This window comes from Solanum stenotomum, chromosome 2 (genome assembly GCF_019186545.1).
Source record: "Solanum stenotomum isolate F172 chromosome 2, ASM1918654v1, whole genome shotgun sequence".
In the NCBI taxonomy this organism is placed as follows: Eukaryota; Viridiplantae; Streptophyta; class Magnoliopsida; order Solanales; family Solanaceae; genus Solanum; species Solanum stenotomum.
In genome coordinates this window covers 70,559,761-70,575,770 of record NC_064283.1, presented here as the reverse complement: position 1 = coordinate 70,575,770, position 16,010 = coordinate 70,559,761, and the positions used below count along the sequence as shown (strand labels likewise).

The window sequence follows — 16,010 nt, the reverse complement described above, 5'->3', positions numbered from 1 at the left end:
TATTATTATACTGAAAAAGTAAATAAAGATAATTTAATCAAATTACTCTTTTAGTTAATATTTTCTTAAGGAACGTGTAAAGAAAACGTGACAAATAGAATGGAACGGAGGGGTACAATAACATACACAGTATAGTCCCACAAGTAAGGTCTAAAAAAATGGAATGCAACTCTTTGGTATTTTTTTGTTACGTAAAACTTTATTTATTTATTAAGGATAAAATTGGAAAAACATCATTAATGTCTTATTAATTACATGAAACTCCAATTATTTTGAAACGAAGGAATTAGTTCTTAAATCGCATTACACGAATGCGTTTTATTCTCTTAATGCAAAGTCTATTCTCATATGCTAAAACTACATTTTAAGTGATGAGTCTAATCCAAACAAACCCCAATTGGTCTTTGTTTTTTTCTTTTCTTTTACCACTAATTAATGGTCTTCTTATTTATTTTGAAATGAATTGTACATCTTCATTTCTATTAAGATCAAAATCAAATAGTTCCATTTTTTCCAAATTTCTGTGAGTAGTACTTGACATTTATGAAGAATCGTGATAAAAATAGAATGAATTAATTCTGCAAGCCACTTAACGAAAATAATGAAACAAATTAGCATAATATATAAACGTGCTTTTTAATTTGACCATATTCATTATTTGTTCAACTTTATACAATTTTAAATGTCTACTTGTGCACAATCAAAGTAGAAAGGCATAGATATTAACTGAGGCTAAGTTAAAGCGCATATATGTATTATCCCTATTAAATTTTTACTAGGTACAAATATTATGAATTCTTATTGTGAACTAGCCATTTTTTTTTCCCCAAAAGACTAAAACACATGCAAGGAATGAGACATAATATCTTCTCTCCTCAAAAGAACTATGTGAATAGGAGTGGTCAGTGGACATGTCCACCCCTTGACATCAGGCCAATTTTGACGCATCTCGACTGATTTTACAGGATATCTATTATCTCCCACCAGCAACACATATTAGGTAATTATGTTCATCAAGGCTAGAATTGATAAATAGTCATAAGAGATCATTGCCATGATCTAATTAATTCAATTTACCCCTTAATTATCCCTAGCCAGCAAAAGATGTATCCAACATAATCTTGGCTAGCATATATACCATCAAATAATACAATTTCTTTTCATCAATGTATATGGGACATCCGAGATAAATAAAAAGAAATATTTTGTCTATAAAGTCAGTCACTACATCAAAAATAATTTTTAGAGACAACTTAATTATCGTTTAATATATTTTTTTAAAAGGCAATTGACATAAGCGTCTACTTTATTAAAGCTAAATATTTTACTAAAGTAGATTTTCGTTACTATTATTTTTCCTTTGACTTCTTCAACTTGCACCCACCAACATTATTTTGTGGGGAAAAAAAGAGGAGTAATTAGTAAGAGTCTTGTGAAAAACGTGCTTGTCTTCCAAAAAGCAAATATTACTTTTTTATTGTCTTCCTAGAAATCACCATTGCACAACTAATATCAACGATGTCGGCAGGAGTTTCAAAATCAGCTCATAAAATCATAATTCGTTTAATTTATTTATGTTTGTGTAGGTTAATGACCCACTTTATTTAATGATTGAACACATTTTGACCCATTTAGTTCAGCCCATTTTTAAAACTAGAGTGATATGCAATTCATATTGGAGAAATTTTGTCTATATTTTTATTTTTCAAAAAATTAATTTGATATACTTTTTTATAGTCATAACATAAGAGAAATTTTTTTATTAGGTAATAAAAATATATTATAAGAAAACTAACTTTAAATTTAAAATTTAATAAAAATTGGGCGAATTGAGTTATGACTCTGTTCTTAGCTCATTACACCAATCAGCTTTAATTCAAATAACATTAAAGCAGGTCAATGACCCCCTTCCCTTTGTAACCAATTCACTTTGATATTCTCGAGTTCAGTCTAATTCGCTCATTTGACACCCCTGATATGAGATATAAAATGAATATTTTTGTAGTTTCACAAAAGCATTTCCCTAATATAAGTAATCCTCATGTTACATTATACCCCATGAAAACATCTCTCCATCTATTTGACGTGAAATGTTTTTTTTATCTTTCAAAAAGAAGAAAAGTGACTTATTGTTATTGGGCATGAATCATTAATTCATGAATTCATGACATACTTTTTTTCTTTCAAAAAGAAGAAAAGTGAAAATATTATTGAGTATAGTTGAATTTTATTATAATTATAATGATAATGTTTGTCTAAAAAATTATAATTATTATAGTAATGTGTTGTTACATTATACACCATGAAAACATCTCCGCATCTATCTGTGAAATGTTTTTATTATTATTTTCAAAATAGATCATATCTTATCACTTTAACTTCATATTAAATATAGTGTACATAAAAATAAAATATAAATTAAAAGATTTTAAACAATTCATAAAATTGATCATCTGGAAAAATGTTCATACCAAAAAGAAAATACAATGAATATTTTAGTACATGGAGGTGAACAAAAAGAAATATATTGCTCTTTATATAATATTTCTTCAGTTCATTTTTACTTGTCACTTATTCCTTAAATAGATTTTTATTTTTGCTTCTCAATTTTGACATATCAAGAAAAGACAATTATTTTTTTTCATATTTTACCATAGTATTACATACTCTATATTTCAAATCATTTTTCAAGAGTTAATACTAATTAAACATCAATTAATATGGATAGTGTGGTAAACTATTTATATCAATTATTTTTTTAATTGATGTGTCAAGTCAAACAGTGACAGATAAAAATGAACGGGAAAGCATTTAATTTGGAATAGTGGAAGAGAGTTGAATTAAAATATCAATATAGCGAAATTTGTTACTCTTCTTCTTACATTGCTTTCATTTTGATTTTTATACCAAAAATTTATTTTCAAAACCAAAATCAATAATTTGAAATTATATTTTTGCTTTAACTTTCGTTACTCCTATTTAAACTGTTTTGAACTAGCTTTTCTTGGGTTGACTGGCTTTCAGAAACAATTTTTCTACCTTTGAAATAGAGATAGGATCTGCGTACACGCTATTCTCTTCAGATTCACTTTTGTGGAACTACACTATTATTATTGTTAATTTGATTTTTGGATGGACAAATATTTGTTCAACTTTTGATTACTATTTTGGTCTTTCCATTTTTTACTTTTGTATGATTATATATGAATATAGGTTAAAAAAAAAAAGGAAGTTACAAAATTTATAGTCTACCTAGAGTTTAGACTAGTGGTGGTAACTGGACGGGTTGGGTCAAATTTGGGCGGGATGCAAATGGGTCAACAAAAAATGGGTAATAATTCAACTCGCCCATATTTGATATGGGTAAAAATGGATTTGGTAACAAATGGATTGGGTAAAATATTAGTTTATCCATATTTTACCCATATTTTCATGAGTAAATAGTACTCTACTTAAGAATTCAACATGGAGAAAATATGTTAGTCTTTTTTTAGATGAAAAATATTAAAAATGCTTCATTTAGTTTTATTGTATCATAAAAGTCAAAGAAAAAAAAATCCTAATTTTTCAATATAAAATAAATTTATGTAATAACAAGGGGAAAATATTTTTAATTTCAAAGTAAATGAATAGTTGCATTTTAGGACTAAAACATGCTTAATGCACTTTAAGGCTTAAGCAATGTCAATACTAATACATGATTTGCTTATTTTACACTATTATTTATTATCCAATATAAAATTAAACAAATATAAAAATATAATTATAATTAACAAAAAAAAATGTACATTTAAAATATTTATTTTTGGAGGGCCAAAGACTTCACATTTTCAATTATAGAGAAAAATAATTAGTTCTATAGAAGAACATAAAAAGGAAGAGAAGAGTGAATAAACGTTAGATGCTTAACCCATTTGTCTAATTCATATTTTACCCATAGTTTACCCATATTTTACCCATATTTTTATGGGTTGAATATGGGTATCAACCCATATTTTACCCACGTAAAAAGTCAGTCACCCAACCCATTAAAATATGAGTGAGTTACCAAAATATGAGTATTATGCCGTAATTTTCTTAACCTTTAGAAAAATCACTTTTGAAATGTTCTAAGTATAAAACAATTTGAGAAAATACTTAGAAAAGAGTCGCCACTTAATTTTTTAAAGAAATTAAGAATACTTATAATTTTCAAAGATTATATATATAATAGTAATGTTTGTCTAAGAAATTTATGATTATTATAGTGATGTATTATTATATATGTATAATGTTATTATTTGACGTTTTGATCTGTAATAATTTGAAATGTCATTTTCCAAAGTTTTAAATGGTAAACCCTTTCTTTTACAAAAGATCATTTCCATAAATTCTAAATGAGAATTTTGCATTACCTAACAGCTATAAAAGGGCAGAGAGACATGCAATGATGAACCACACACACTTGTTAATATAAACTTTGTGATATATATCATATCATAAAATTAAGAGAGATGAGCCTTGAAGGAAAGTTGATTTCAGAGATAAACATTAAGAGTGATGGAGATGTGTTCCATGAAATCTTTAGGCATAGACCACACCATATCTCAAACATGTGTGACAAAATACAAAATGTAGACATTCATGAAGGTGAATGGGGAACTGTTGGCTCTGTCATTTCTTGGTACTTCACTCATGGTAAGCCACCACCTCTTCTATACCACTTCAACTAATTGTTATTGAGGCGGATTCAAGATTTAATATTTATGAGTTTCAAATTAACGTAAATAATAACTGGATTCACAATTATCTATGTATAAGTAATTCGTTGCTAATTAGAAGTAACAATGAATTTTATTGTTTATTTGCTACAAAATTTGTCGATAGCTAATTACGATTTCAATTCATTGTTTTGTGTATAATAGATGGGAAAGAAAAGGTTTCAAAGAATATAATTGAAGCCATAGATGAAGAAAAGAAGTTGGTTAAATTCAAAGTGACTGGAGGAGATATATTGGAGGAATACAAAGCATGCTCTTTTACTGTTCATGTTGAGACAAAGGGTGAAAACAACTTAGTTACTTGGATCATAGAATATGAAAAGAAGAATGCAAAACTGCCAGATCCACACACATATATGGAATTTGTTCTCAATATGTCCAAAGATATTGAGACTCACCATCTCAACTGATAAATAAATATTGCTACATATGTATACTTATGTTGCTTGGACTTTTTGATAATATTGATGGATGCGTGTTATCTCACATGGGCGCGACAATATTTTTAAAAAGTACAAGCAATGCATATATACCATATGTTTGGAATTAAATTGTTGTCTTATGTCTTATAATAATGTGTGGTGTGCTTTGTAATGTCTAGGTTGAAGTGTTCAGAATATCATCAAATAATAAAAGTGTGACTATCTCATCTAAAAGCTTAAGATATTAGAGAGTGCACACTTTTATTATTTTTAATGATATTCTCAACAGTCTACGATGTAGTAAAAGATAGAGTGTAATTTTTAATTTCTTTGTGGATTGAACAACAGTTTGTAAAATTCTGCTTAATGATGACTGATCAGCCTGAGTCTATTTATATTGATAAATAAATACTATTTGGGGTTTGGATTGTAACACAATGTGTGTATAATGCATACCACTTGAAACACAAATACAATAGTGAACTGATGACAGAACAATTACATTAACAATTTTTGTAATTGATGATAGAATGTCATGACAACTATAATATATCCAAAATGAAATTTTCTAGCACAACAAAGAATAACACAATAATAAAGTGTAACATTTCAAGAATGCTTTCAATGAATCAAAGAGCATTTCATATATATTTCCTCAAGGCTTTTTAGGCACTTGAGGAATTTCTGGCTTTGGCAAAGTTGGTAGTTCAGGCTTAGGAATGACAGGTATCTTGAGTTTTGGCAACGTTGGAAGTTCGGCCTTTGGTAGAGTTGGTAGCTCAAGTTTTGGAATTTCAGGGAATTCAAGCTTTGGTAAAGTTGGGACTTCTGGGAGTTGTGTCAATTCAGGCTTAGGAAGCTCGGGAATAGTTACTTCAAGAAGATGGCGCGCTTCTGCTTGAATTACATAGCAATTTGTTATTGACAAAGTGACAAGTAATAACAAGAAAAAAGATTGATTTTGGTGGTAAGACATTGTTGAAGATTGATTGTACTTTTAAGTTTCACTTTTAACAAGTTTATATAGATGTGTGAATGTTGAAAATAGGAATTGAGAATTAAGTTTTGGTTGTGATAATTGGTAGGAAAACTTGTTTGTTAGGTCATCTTCTCAACCAATAATATCCTAATTTTAATTTAACACACACTTTCCATGTACATATTTTATGTTAATGTTGGTACATGGTCTTTTAGTTGGCAATCTAAACAGATATAATCACCTTTCTTCAAATTTGTAGCAATTCAAAGTAGTAGGTCACCATTTTCCAATAATGGGCATACTTCTTGTACACATACTCTCTTTGTTTCATTTTACTTATCTGTATATTAAAAATAAATCTTATTTTAGCTGATCAAGAGAGTTATATTACTTTTTTTCTATACTACCTTTAGTATTAAATAACTATATAAAGTAATAGCAGTCAAATTTAGAGTTTCAAAGCATCATTAATAAGATTTGTTTAATAAAATACATCTCTAATTAAAAATTTCTTAAGAATATGTTAGATCAATATGAGTCAAGTAATATGAAACTGAGTGAGTAGTTGATCCAAAATAGTTGTCATTTTAGATTTTTAAGATATAACTAATTATTTATTATTCAATAAATGTGGAGAGATTAATATCATGAAAAACAGAATAATAATATAATATTATGATCAAAGAATGAATAAAAATAATTTAATCAAATTACCCTTTTAGTTAATATTTTCTTGGAATGCAAATCTTTGGTATTTTTTGGTTACCTAAAACTTTCTTATATAAAAAGGGTAAAATTTGAAAAACAGCACGTGGAACTCCACATATTTTGAAACGGAGGAATTTGTTCTTAAATCGCATTCCAGGAATGCGTTTTATTCAGCCGTTGCAAATTTTGTTCTCATATGCTAAAACTACATTTTAACTGATGTTTTTTTTTCTTTTACTACTAATTAATGCTCTTTTTATTTATTTGGAAATTAAATGTACATTTTCATTTTATTAAGGATCAAATAGTTCGATTTTTCCACATATTAAATTGGCATAATATATAAATGTGTCTTTTAATTTGACCTCATTTATATTTGTGTTCTTCAACTTTGATTGTGCACAAGTAGACACACACGTCCTACTTGACGTCCTACATAGCAATTCAGCATCCTATGTGGCGTCCTACGTGTATTATGTCACATAGGACATGTGTGTCTACTTGTTTAATTTTATACAATTTTAAATGTCTACCTGATGCACAATCAAACTTTTATAGGTACAAATATTCTGAATTCTTATTGTGACTAGGAATGTGGATTGTGAACTAGCCATTTTTTTGTGCCAAAAGACTAAAACACATGACAAGGAATGGGACATACTGCCTTATCTCCTCAAAAAAAACTGTGAATAGGAGTGGTCAAGGGACATGTCCACCCCTTGACGTCAGGCCAATTTTGGTGCATCTCGACTAATTCTACGGGATATCTATTATCTTCCACCAGCAATACATACTAAGTAACTATGTTCATCAAGGCTAGAACATATGGGAAGATCACCTAGTGTTTTTCGAACCTGATACATCATGATTGTTAACTCATTGCTTGGACCACCAGGCCACAACCTTGGGCGCTATAGAAATGAATATACTTTCTTTCCAAAAAAATTGAGCAACCAAACATGGGAAAGAACTTTTGCCAGTAAGCTAGAAAGGAAGAAGCATAAGCTCTTCAAATTCACAACATTTTAAGAAAAAGAAGTAAACTGTTAGTAACAATCAGTCATTGCATAATCAACCAATATCTATTTTAACCTGAATATAACAAGTAGACTTGACAGTGACTCAGGGGACTCTCTACCAAGATTTGCTTTATTCGAACGACTAATTTCAACCGACTACAAATCTAAAGAACTGATAAAACGTTTAATTTCTCATTACGAAAACACCAACAAGATCAAACATAGAGACATGAAAAAAGAATAGAATCAAAAAAAAATAAAAAATTATAGATTACTTCATGTCGACTCTGTGAATTCAGTAAGAAACTATCTTGCGACTGAGTGATTTATTGAACCATGCCTTCCAACTTCCACATCCCTTCCGAGCCATAACTACTTGTTTCCCATCAAGAATTGGTTGTTTCGCATCAAGAATTGGATTCTCAGACTGTGGCTTCTTGACCAGCACAAAGTTACGAACACCAAGCGATCCAATCGTCTCCCATGGACTCAAATCTGAAATAACAACACAAATGTAAGCAAAAACACACATCACCACAAAATGAAAAGGTTTACGCCTACCAAATCCTTTTAAGATATAGTTGGAACAAACAGCAGAAGTCACAACCAACATAACTCTACAATGTCACACATGAAAAGCATCTTAGCCAACGAGCAGCAATACAAAGATAAAATACTTCGCAGCAAGTTTAGGGATAGCAATGAGGCTGGACGAGGAGGGGCAAGTTGAAGACTTAGTCGATAGGGGTGGGACATTTTCTTTCAACATTCTCAAGCAGTGGCGGAGGGATTTTTAATAAGGGGTTCAATATCTGAAGAACTAAACACTCCAACTAACCAAAGGGGGTTCGACATCTATTATATATATATAGATAAAAAATAATTTTAACCGTGTATAAATAAATAGTAATATTTCCACCGAAGGGCCCAGAAGGCTGGCTCCGCCCCTGTTCTCAGGTCCTTTTATTCATATATACATGATTAACTAATCAATTATACATGTAAACTGAATAAGACATTGATCAATATACGAAAGCAGAATTGGAAACGATGAAAGGTAAGCAAGAACATATTTAACATGGCAATAAGAAGCAAATTTAAACTAAACACCATGCCAGGACCAAGCAATCTCATTTCTCAATCTCGAGTAATATCATAACAAATCAATCTCAGCTAAGCCAAATCAAAACACATTTCTCAAAATGCAACTAATCAACGAAATATAAACAATTACAATACTATCAATACCTTCTGTTACCACGGTTGGGCAATACAGCACGAAATTATTAAAATTTGATCCAAGAACAGGTAGCCTCTCCTCACGAGCATAATTTTTCAACGCGATATCAATAACATTAGCCACAAGCTCCTTTTCATTAACAACAAATCGGATCGGTCCAGCACTCCCAACAACAGTTATACTAATCAACAACCGATTTCCTTTCCCGGATTGAATCTTCTTCGTCTTATAAAGCAACATCTTGTTAATCAATCTCAAATTCGTTACAAATAAACAAAAAAAAAATAATAGTTTGGATCTATCAATACGAAAATGGCCTACGAGCCACGATAACACAGTTTCTCTGGTACGTAGGCCAAATTATGTTCACGTAATGGATGGCTCAAGGATCAAGACCAATGGAACGATAATACCAACCTTCTTTGCAAGATGCAAAGCAAAAAGAAGAAGAAATTGAAATCTCCCTAATTGGAGATGATAAAGAAGTAATCATCAACAAATTCTTCAAAATTTCCACCATCAAAAACGAAAATTTGAGCAAACCAATGTAAAATTTTGTAACAAAAGAGATCAAATCTCAAGAAAAAACTGGAAAAAATATAAAGAAGATGAAGGAAATTTATAGGTTTTTGTTTTAGGGTTAAGGATTTACCAAGTTTGGGGATTTTTCTATTTTTGGAAGAGAGAGGTGATTTATTCGGATCCTTTACCGTTAACCCGGGTTTGTTTTTTTTAATTTAACCACTTATCCTTATTTTTCTCTTTTCAAGTCATTAAATTTTATTTTAAAAGTGGGACAGTAGATATAAAAGAAAAAAATTGTGAAAAAGAGAAATAAAACTGTCCCTCTAATAAAAATGTAGTATGGTACAATCCGCGCAGGATGCATGGACGTTATTAAATTAATTTGTTTATGATAGAAGTAAATTTTGATAGAGTTATATAAGACTATCAAATGAAGAAAAAAAAAGGATAGAAGTTAAAATTTGATGAAAAAATCACATCGCTAAATAAATAATTAGTAACTATTTGGAAAAAAGTGTGAATTTATATTTATACTAGTAAGAAATGTAAGTAGTTCTTAATTCATGATTATGAGGAATTTGTGTGTGTTAGTTTCTAAACAAATAAAATGATAACCATTAGTATGAAACCAAGAAATCATTGAATTTTCTTAATCATTGCACCCTTTTTGTTTTTCCATTATTTGCGGATAGATTTAAAATAAAGCAAAAGGAAAGTGACTTGAAAGTTGAAACTAAAGGTTTCAAATTTCAACAAATATAGATTTTAGTGTTTAACCTAAAATAACATTTCTCTAATCTTTTGCTCCTACCAACATGGGTTGTGGTGCAGTGATGGAACTGATTCACCTTTAATCAGAAGTCTCAGGTTCGAAACCTTGATATGGAGAAAATACTAATGGGAGTACCACACCCAAATGGTCCCTGTAATGCGCAATCTAAAATTAGTCGCAACTCCAATGTTGCCTCCAGACACCAGATGGAAAACCCAAAAAAAAAAAAAAAACTGGGTGAGCTAGATACGGTCCGGAGAGCTTCTGGAAGCAAGCTCCCCGGACGATGAGTATATAACAATTGTTATGATGAATTGGTGAAGATTGAGACTGAAAAATGTACACAAGAAAATTAAGATTGTAAATATGTGAAAGAACTTAATTCAAGAAACTCCATGAGGTAAGATCATTACTGAATACATTTAATATATCTGTCAAAAAACAGGTTACTGCTTTCATGTCCAACTAGAGGCATCGAGTAGTAATCCGTATAACTTCCAAAAGCACGTCAAATCATCACTGGTCTATTAAAGAGTGCAATTTCTGTCGAAAGACGGGGATTTTGCTTGCGTCTATTGCCATTACCAAGCCAGTTAGCCGATAATCTTTCAGCTGCAACGTTAGGAGACGAATAAGTGTTTTATTCATGAATGGCAAGTATAATCAAAAGAGCAATGACTAAGTAGAGATGTTTCCGATAGACCCTTAATTCAAAAGCAAAGTTTTCGAAGCAAAATAGCAACATACAAAGCAAATGAAACAGCAGATAGTATCACACAATGAAAGAAACTAAGCCATTACTAACTGCTACTACTCAGTAGTTCTGGAAAAAACTACTGAATTCAAAACTCTTGTGACTAATGATATTAGTTATACCCTCATATCAACATAAACATTCACTGGGTCGCTCCTAGGAAGGGTCTTTTTAAGTTGAACACAGATAGAGCTGCTAAAGGTAATTAAGGCATAGGAGGCATAATCAGAAATCAGAAGGGAGATTGGGGCCTTGGTTATTACGGAAGCAGTACAAAAAAATCATATCCATGCAAAGTTTGGGGTTTATACAAAGGCCTTAAAGTTGCAGAAGCTGAAGGCCTTTACCCTTAGAAATATAAACAGACTGCAGAGATATAATTGAAATGCTTAATAATCCTAACTACGTCTACCCTTCACTTGTAAATCACAGCAGATCTTTGAAGAGGCTGATGGGGTCGCCCAAGATCAGTTACACCTTCAGGGAAACTAATGCAGTAGTAGATAAACTTGCTATGGAAGGGAGAAGAAAGTACTTTTTGATTCTATTACCTATCCAGCTTCCCCTCTCGATATCTAGCACAACTATGACTAGAAAGACTTATATTTTGGCATGTAATATTTTGACTTGCTTCGGGAAACTATTTGCTCTTAAGAGCATTGCTACTCCTGTTTTGGATTATTAGAAATTACTTTACTAGTTTTCTACTTTAACCCAAAAAATAAAAAAAATTATATAGCATCAAGTGGGTATAATCAGAAGAATTAACCAGAACGAGAATATTATCGTTAAAATATCAGCCTCTCCACGAATTGAAGAAAGAGCTAGAAGCTTGTCTTTTAACAGATATTACCCCAATTTTGAAAACTAGGGGTCACAACAAAAATACAAACAAAAGTTATACTTACTACCTTTAGTTCAATTTATTATGGTAAACCAAAAGGCTAACATGTTGCAGACATGGTCTCTCAATAAATAAGAACAATTGCATTTCTACAGTTCTGGGTTATGGACTTTGAGCGCTGATATGGCAAATTATTTACTGTTTTATAAATAATTTGTTCTTAGAAAATAACAGACTGATGCAGTGGACCCTTTCAATTAATCTTAGCCTCTATCCCAATTGAATGACAGTGGAATATATATACAAGTGACATATTACGTTGGTGTTTTCTTTGTATTCTCTCCAATATACAGAATTTGACGAATTGCAGGAAATCAATATATATATATACTAACAAACATAAACCGCCATCGAAAAACACATAAAAGCTTTGATATTATGAGAAAAGCACTTGCCTCGTCAGTCCTAACCAGCTGTGTATGCAAAGGAAAACTGAAGGACCAAGAGCTTAACTGAAGAAACATTTACAGGAAGAATCAGAGACACTGCAGCAAAGAGACAAGAAAATAAAAATAAAAGTAAAAATAAATGATGGTACCTCGTAAAAGATTTCGTCTTCTGCCTTAATGTATACAATAGTTTGATCATCACTTGGTCCATTTTGCTTGTCCGCATTCTTATGCTATAAGAAAATCCATCAAGCAGCGGACAATTTAATGTCTACTAGACTGTAATAAAGCCATACTCAAATACCAAAAAGGTACGAATAAGCCTTACCTTGTAGATTTTACTGATTACTAGGTAAAACTTGAAGCAGAAAGAACTCCGGAGCTCCTTTGTAGGCTTAAAAGACATAAGAATGACAAAAGTTTCACTACACCAAGGTAAAGCTACATTCACGAGAGGAGAAACGGCAGACAGAAAACAATATGAGCATGTGAAAATAATTCATAAAGCTCATCCATCTAATATTCTCCTCTAACCTCATCTTCTGTAGCCCAAGAGACTTCATCAAAAAGTGCATCATAAAGGGGTGGCAAAAGCTGGGGAGGAAGATTCACAACACGTTGAGAGACCAAGAGACCAACATCCTTGGCTTGGTCTCCCAGAAATAAGCTCAATTTAGAGAACACATCCTTCTGGCGGCATGCTTTAAGCAGGAACTCTTTAAGGTCCGCCATGCACACTAGATCCTATTTTTAGACAATCAAAGCCAGACAAACAGTGAATCTGCAAGAATACAAGGAGTATGACACTAACAACATTATGAGCTCTTGTACAGAATTAGCAAATTTAGCGATGGACAAAAAAAATGGGAACTCAGAAGCATCTCCAAACTCGGATGCCAAATTTGACATCACAGGCCGGGTGATGTGGTGACTAAATTTTAGCATAACATGGATGTAGGACAAAGTGTTAGCTTCTTACCTTATATCTACCCAAGTTAAGAGCAGTGACAATGGAGTAAATACCATCATCGTCATCATTCTCTATTTTAATAACAGTTCCCACTGTGGGTTGACCCAGTATTACATCCACAAAACCACTCAAATCCCATTGCTTATCATCAAGGTAGGTCTGCAGCAGGATTTTCACCCCATGAAAATCACTTAGTTTGGGATCAAAGAACTCAAAATCTGCTTGAACAGTGCCCTTTCAAAACCAAAGGAGAAGCTGTTAGTGTACTGACATCACATATGAAAAATCATTTACCAGCAACGACTAATGGAATGTCCTTACATCAAACTCTTCATCATCTGAAGAACCAGAATCTTCACTCTTGTCTATTAGTTCGTGATTTACCATCCTTTTACCTAAGATGGAAAACATTCGGCCTCAGAACCAGAAATTGAAATAGATCACTGTGCTCATAATAGTTTTCATGAGATAGAAACTACATAATATACACCAAAATAACAACTTGATCAAATACTTCACCTGAAGAGGTAGGTAGATTATTTCCTGGAAATCTGGGATTTTGAACCTTGTGTGCAACCTTGTTATTTGAGGCAATCCGTGCCATAGAACGAGCAAATGGAGAGAAACTTAAAGGTAGACATCGCGCTGGTCTGCAATGTCTTGCTGGCTTTCGGGGCATTATACAAATTAGGCAAACCTGAATACACAAGTTAGCATTTTTTTAATGGTCTATAAAATAATGTCGAGAAGCAGCCTCGGGAAGTTGCAGAGCTTAAGATACAACGGAAAACACAGATGACTCCTTTAAGTTTCAAAGATTTAACAGATGGAACAGTAAATGGACATTATAATTAAACTTATTACTTGTTGTGGTAATATTGCCTCTCAGAATATTCACTGATATCAGTTCAAAAAGACTTGAGAGCAAATTGTCTGCAGAAACGAAGTATAGTCTTGAGGCTCATTGCCCTCTCTTTTTCTCTGTAATAACCATCCAAACAAGAGTGTTAACGATTACGTTGTAGGGTAAATGCCCTATTTATATTTGTCTCTTTTCTTGCCCATCCTATATAACTCCATCACATCAACTGGACTGTCACTCATAAAAATACAATAAAAGCCATCTCTTTCAGCAGGGTTTATTGTGTCCTATAACACAAGAAGTACACACAGAGATATGAGCATCAAATAGGAGACACATAAGATAAAGTAGCAAACTTTTACATGTCATAAGCAAATTAAGAACTTTATGATGACAAATTCCCTTTCTCTAAGTACAACAGCATTCTTTAGCATAACAAGATAAGAGGGTAAATGGTTTATGCTTCAGCTGAAAATCCAGTCAGAAGAACACCACGATTATTTACAACTTAGCTCCATCACCAAATGCAACAATACAGTTGCGGGTGTGAGGTGACATGTATCTCGTGGAACTAGTCTAGGTGCACAAAAGCTAGCCCGAACACCTTGGTCAAAAAAAAAAAAATACCCAACAATGCAAACTCCAACTTCAGCAAAAATCACAAACCCCAACACCTAATTTCAATTCTTGACAGAAATAAAAAACAAATTTGAGCATAAAAAAGTCCCCTTCAGCAACAAATGTAAATCAAGTAAAACTAAAAGCAAAAACTGCTACTAGAAGAGAATCATACCACAAAGAGAGTTGAGTACTGACAGAAAGATGGAAAGGGTCCGCCGGCGGGGATAGCTCCGGCGAGGAGGATGGAGGATGGAGGCCGGAGGGAAGTACGGCTGGGTTTTAGTTTCTCCTGATTCGGTTGAGTGGGGCAGGGGTTTTAAGACTCTCAAAGTTTTCAAACAAAGCAAATTTAGTCCCTTAATTTGTACTTATTACTCTCCTGGACAGTCTAGTTAATTTCGTATAATGTCAATTTTTAAAAATTATTTTTTTTAAACTTCACAACGAAACATGATCAAACATTCACCAAATGGTTCATTACGATTTACATTAATTTTATCAACTATGTCTGTAACTCACTAGAGGCTCAAAAAACAATGAAAAAAAATGTGTATGACGAAATACCAACAATAAGAAGAAGGAAAAGGACCGAATAGAGGAAGTCCTAAGCATTTGACGATCTCGAATATAAATGATCTTAAGCAAAATAATTACTCGAAGAATAAGTGAATTTATTATTTATTTATTTTTAATAACTAATAAGTAAGCAAAAAATATGATCGCAATGTAAAAATCTAATAAAATACTATAGGGTGAGAGTAGGGTTTCGGAGGGTGTGGATATCGGTGGCGTTGAGTTGGGAGGAGATACCGAACTTGAACTATCACTTGTTTTCCTTATCTTCATTTTTAAAAAATGGCATTTCCTTCATTTACGCAAAAACTTGTTTTCTTCGATAAAACTATTTAAATATAATAAATATGTTTAACCCATACCATACCAAACAACCATTAGAGTAATGTTGTAGGCTTGTAGAGAATGTTATTCTTGGATCTTTATAATATATATCATGTATTTATTTATTCTAAATACAATTAATATATATAAATGATTTTTTAAGTAGTCAATGACATTTCTTCTTCTAG

General features: G+C 31.8%; 4 protein-coding genes across 6 annotated transcripts in view; 1 reads left to right on the top strand and 3 right to left on the bottom strand.

Moving 5' to 3' along the window:
• The window catches only part of LOC125857196 (MLP-like protein 34), a 384,557-nt gene extending 379,197 nt beyond the window's left edge, over positions 1–5,360 (top strand). The window contains exon 5 of the mRNA XM_049536886.1: positions 4,905–5,360. Within this exon, the coding sequence (XP_049392843.1) occupies positions 4,905–5,170 (266 nt within the window). The 3' untranslated portion in view covers positions 5,171–5,360. The remainder of the gene's footprint in view (positions 1–4,904) is intronic.
• Positions 5,361–5,661: 301 nt separating this feature from the next.
• On the bottom strand, positions 5,662–6,261 carry LOC125857263 (protein PELPK1-like). Its single transcript, XM_049536958.1, has one exon. The coding sequence runs from the start codon at positions 6,156–6,158 to the stop codon at positions 5,838–5,840; it is 321 nt and encodes a 106-aa protein (XP_049392915.1). The 5' UTR covers positions 6,159–6,261; the 3' UTR covers positions 5,662–5,837.
• Positions 6,262–7,910: 1,649 nt separating this feature from the next.
• Positions 7,911–9,664, bottom strand: LOC125857251 (uncharacterized). Its single transcript, XM_049536948.1, has 2 exons — positions 9,137–9,664; positions 7,911–8,383 (listed from the first exon to the last, which is right to left on the bottom strand). Exons 1-2 carry the CDS (start codon positions 9,366–9,368, stop codon positions 8,184–8,186), a joined length of 432 nt encoding a protein of 143 aa, XP_049392905.1. The 5' UTR covers positions 9,369–9,664; the 3' UTR covers positions 7,911–8,183.
• A 1,065-nt stretch (positions 9,665–10,729) lies between these two features.
• On the bottom strand, positions 10,730–15,244 carry LOC125857205 (protein BCCIP homolog). 3 transcript variants are annotated; one of them, XM_049536897.1, is made up of 10 exons: positions 15,098–15,191; positions 14,307–14,423; positions 13,962–14,139; positions 13,764–13,837; positions 13,452–13,676; positions 13,007–13,216; positions 12,801–12,866; positions 12,622–12,705; positions 12,479–12,535; positions 10,730–11,037 (listed from the first exon to the last, which is right to left on the bottom strand). In XM_049536897.1, exons 3-10 carry the CDS (start codon positions 14,119–14,121, stop codon positions 10,942–10,944), a joined length of 972 nt encoding a protein of 323 aa, XP_049392854.1. In that variant the 5' UTR covers positions 14,122–14,139; positions 14,307–14,423; positions 15,098–15,191; the 3' UTR covers positions 10,730–10,941. The 3 variants fall into 3 exon arrangements, with proteins under 3 accessions (XP_049392854.1, XP_049392853.1, XP_049392852.1); XM_049536896.1 differs by lacking the exons at positions 10,730–11,037; positions 14,307–14,423 and having other exon boundaries at positions 12,383–12,535; positions 15,117–15,244; XM_049536895.1 differs by lacking the exons at positions 10,730–11,037; positions 14,307–14,423 and having other exon boundaries at positions 12,383–12,535; positions 15,098–15,228.
• Positions 15,245–16,010: the final 766 nt, after the last annotated feature.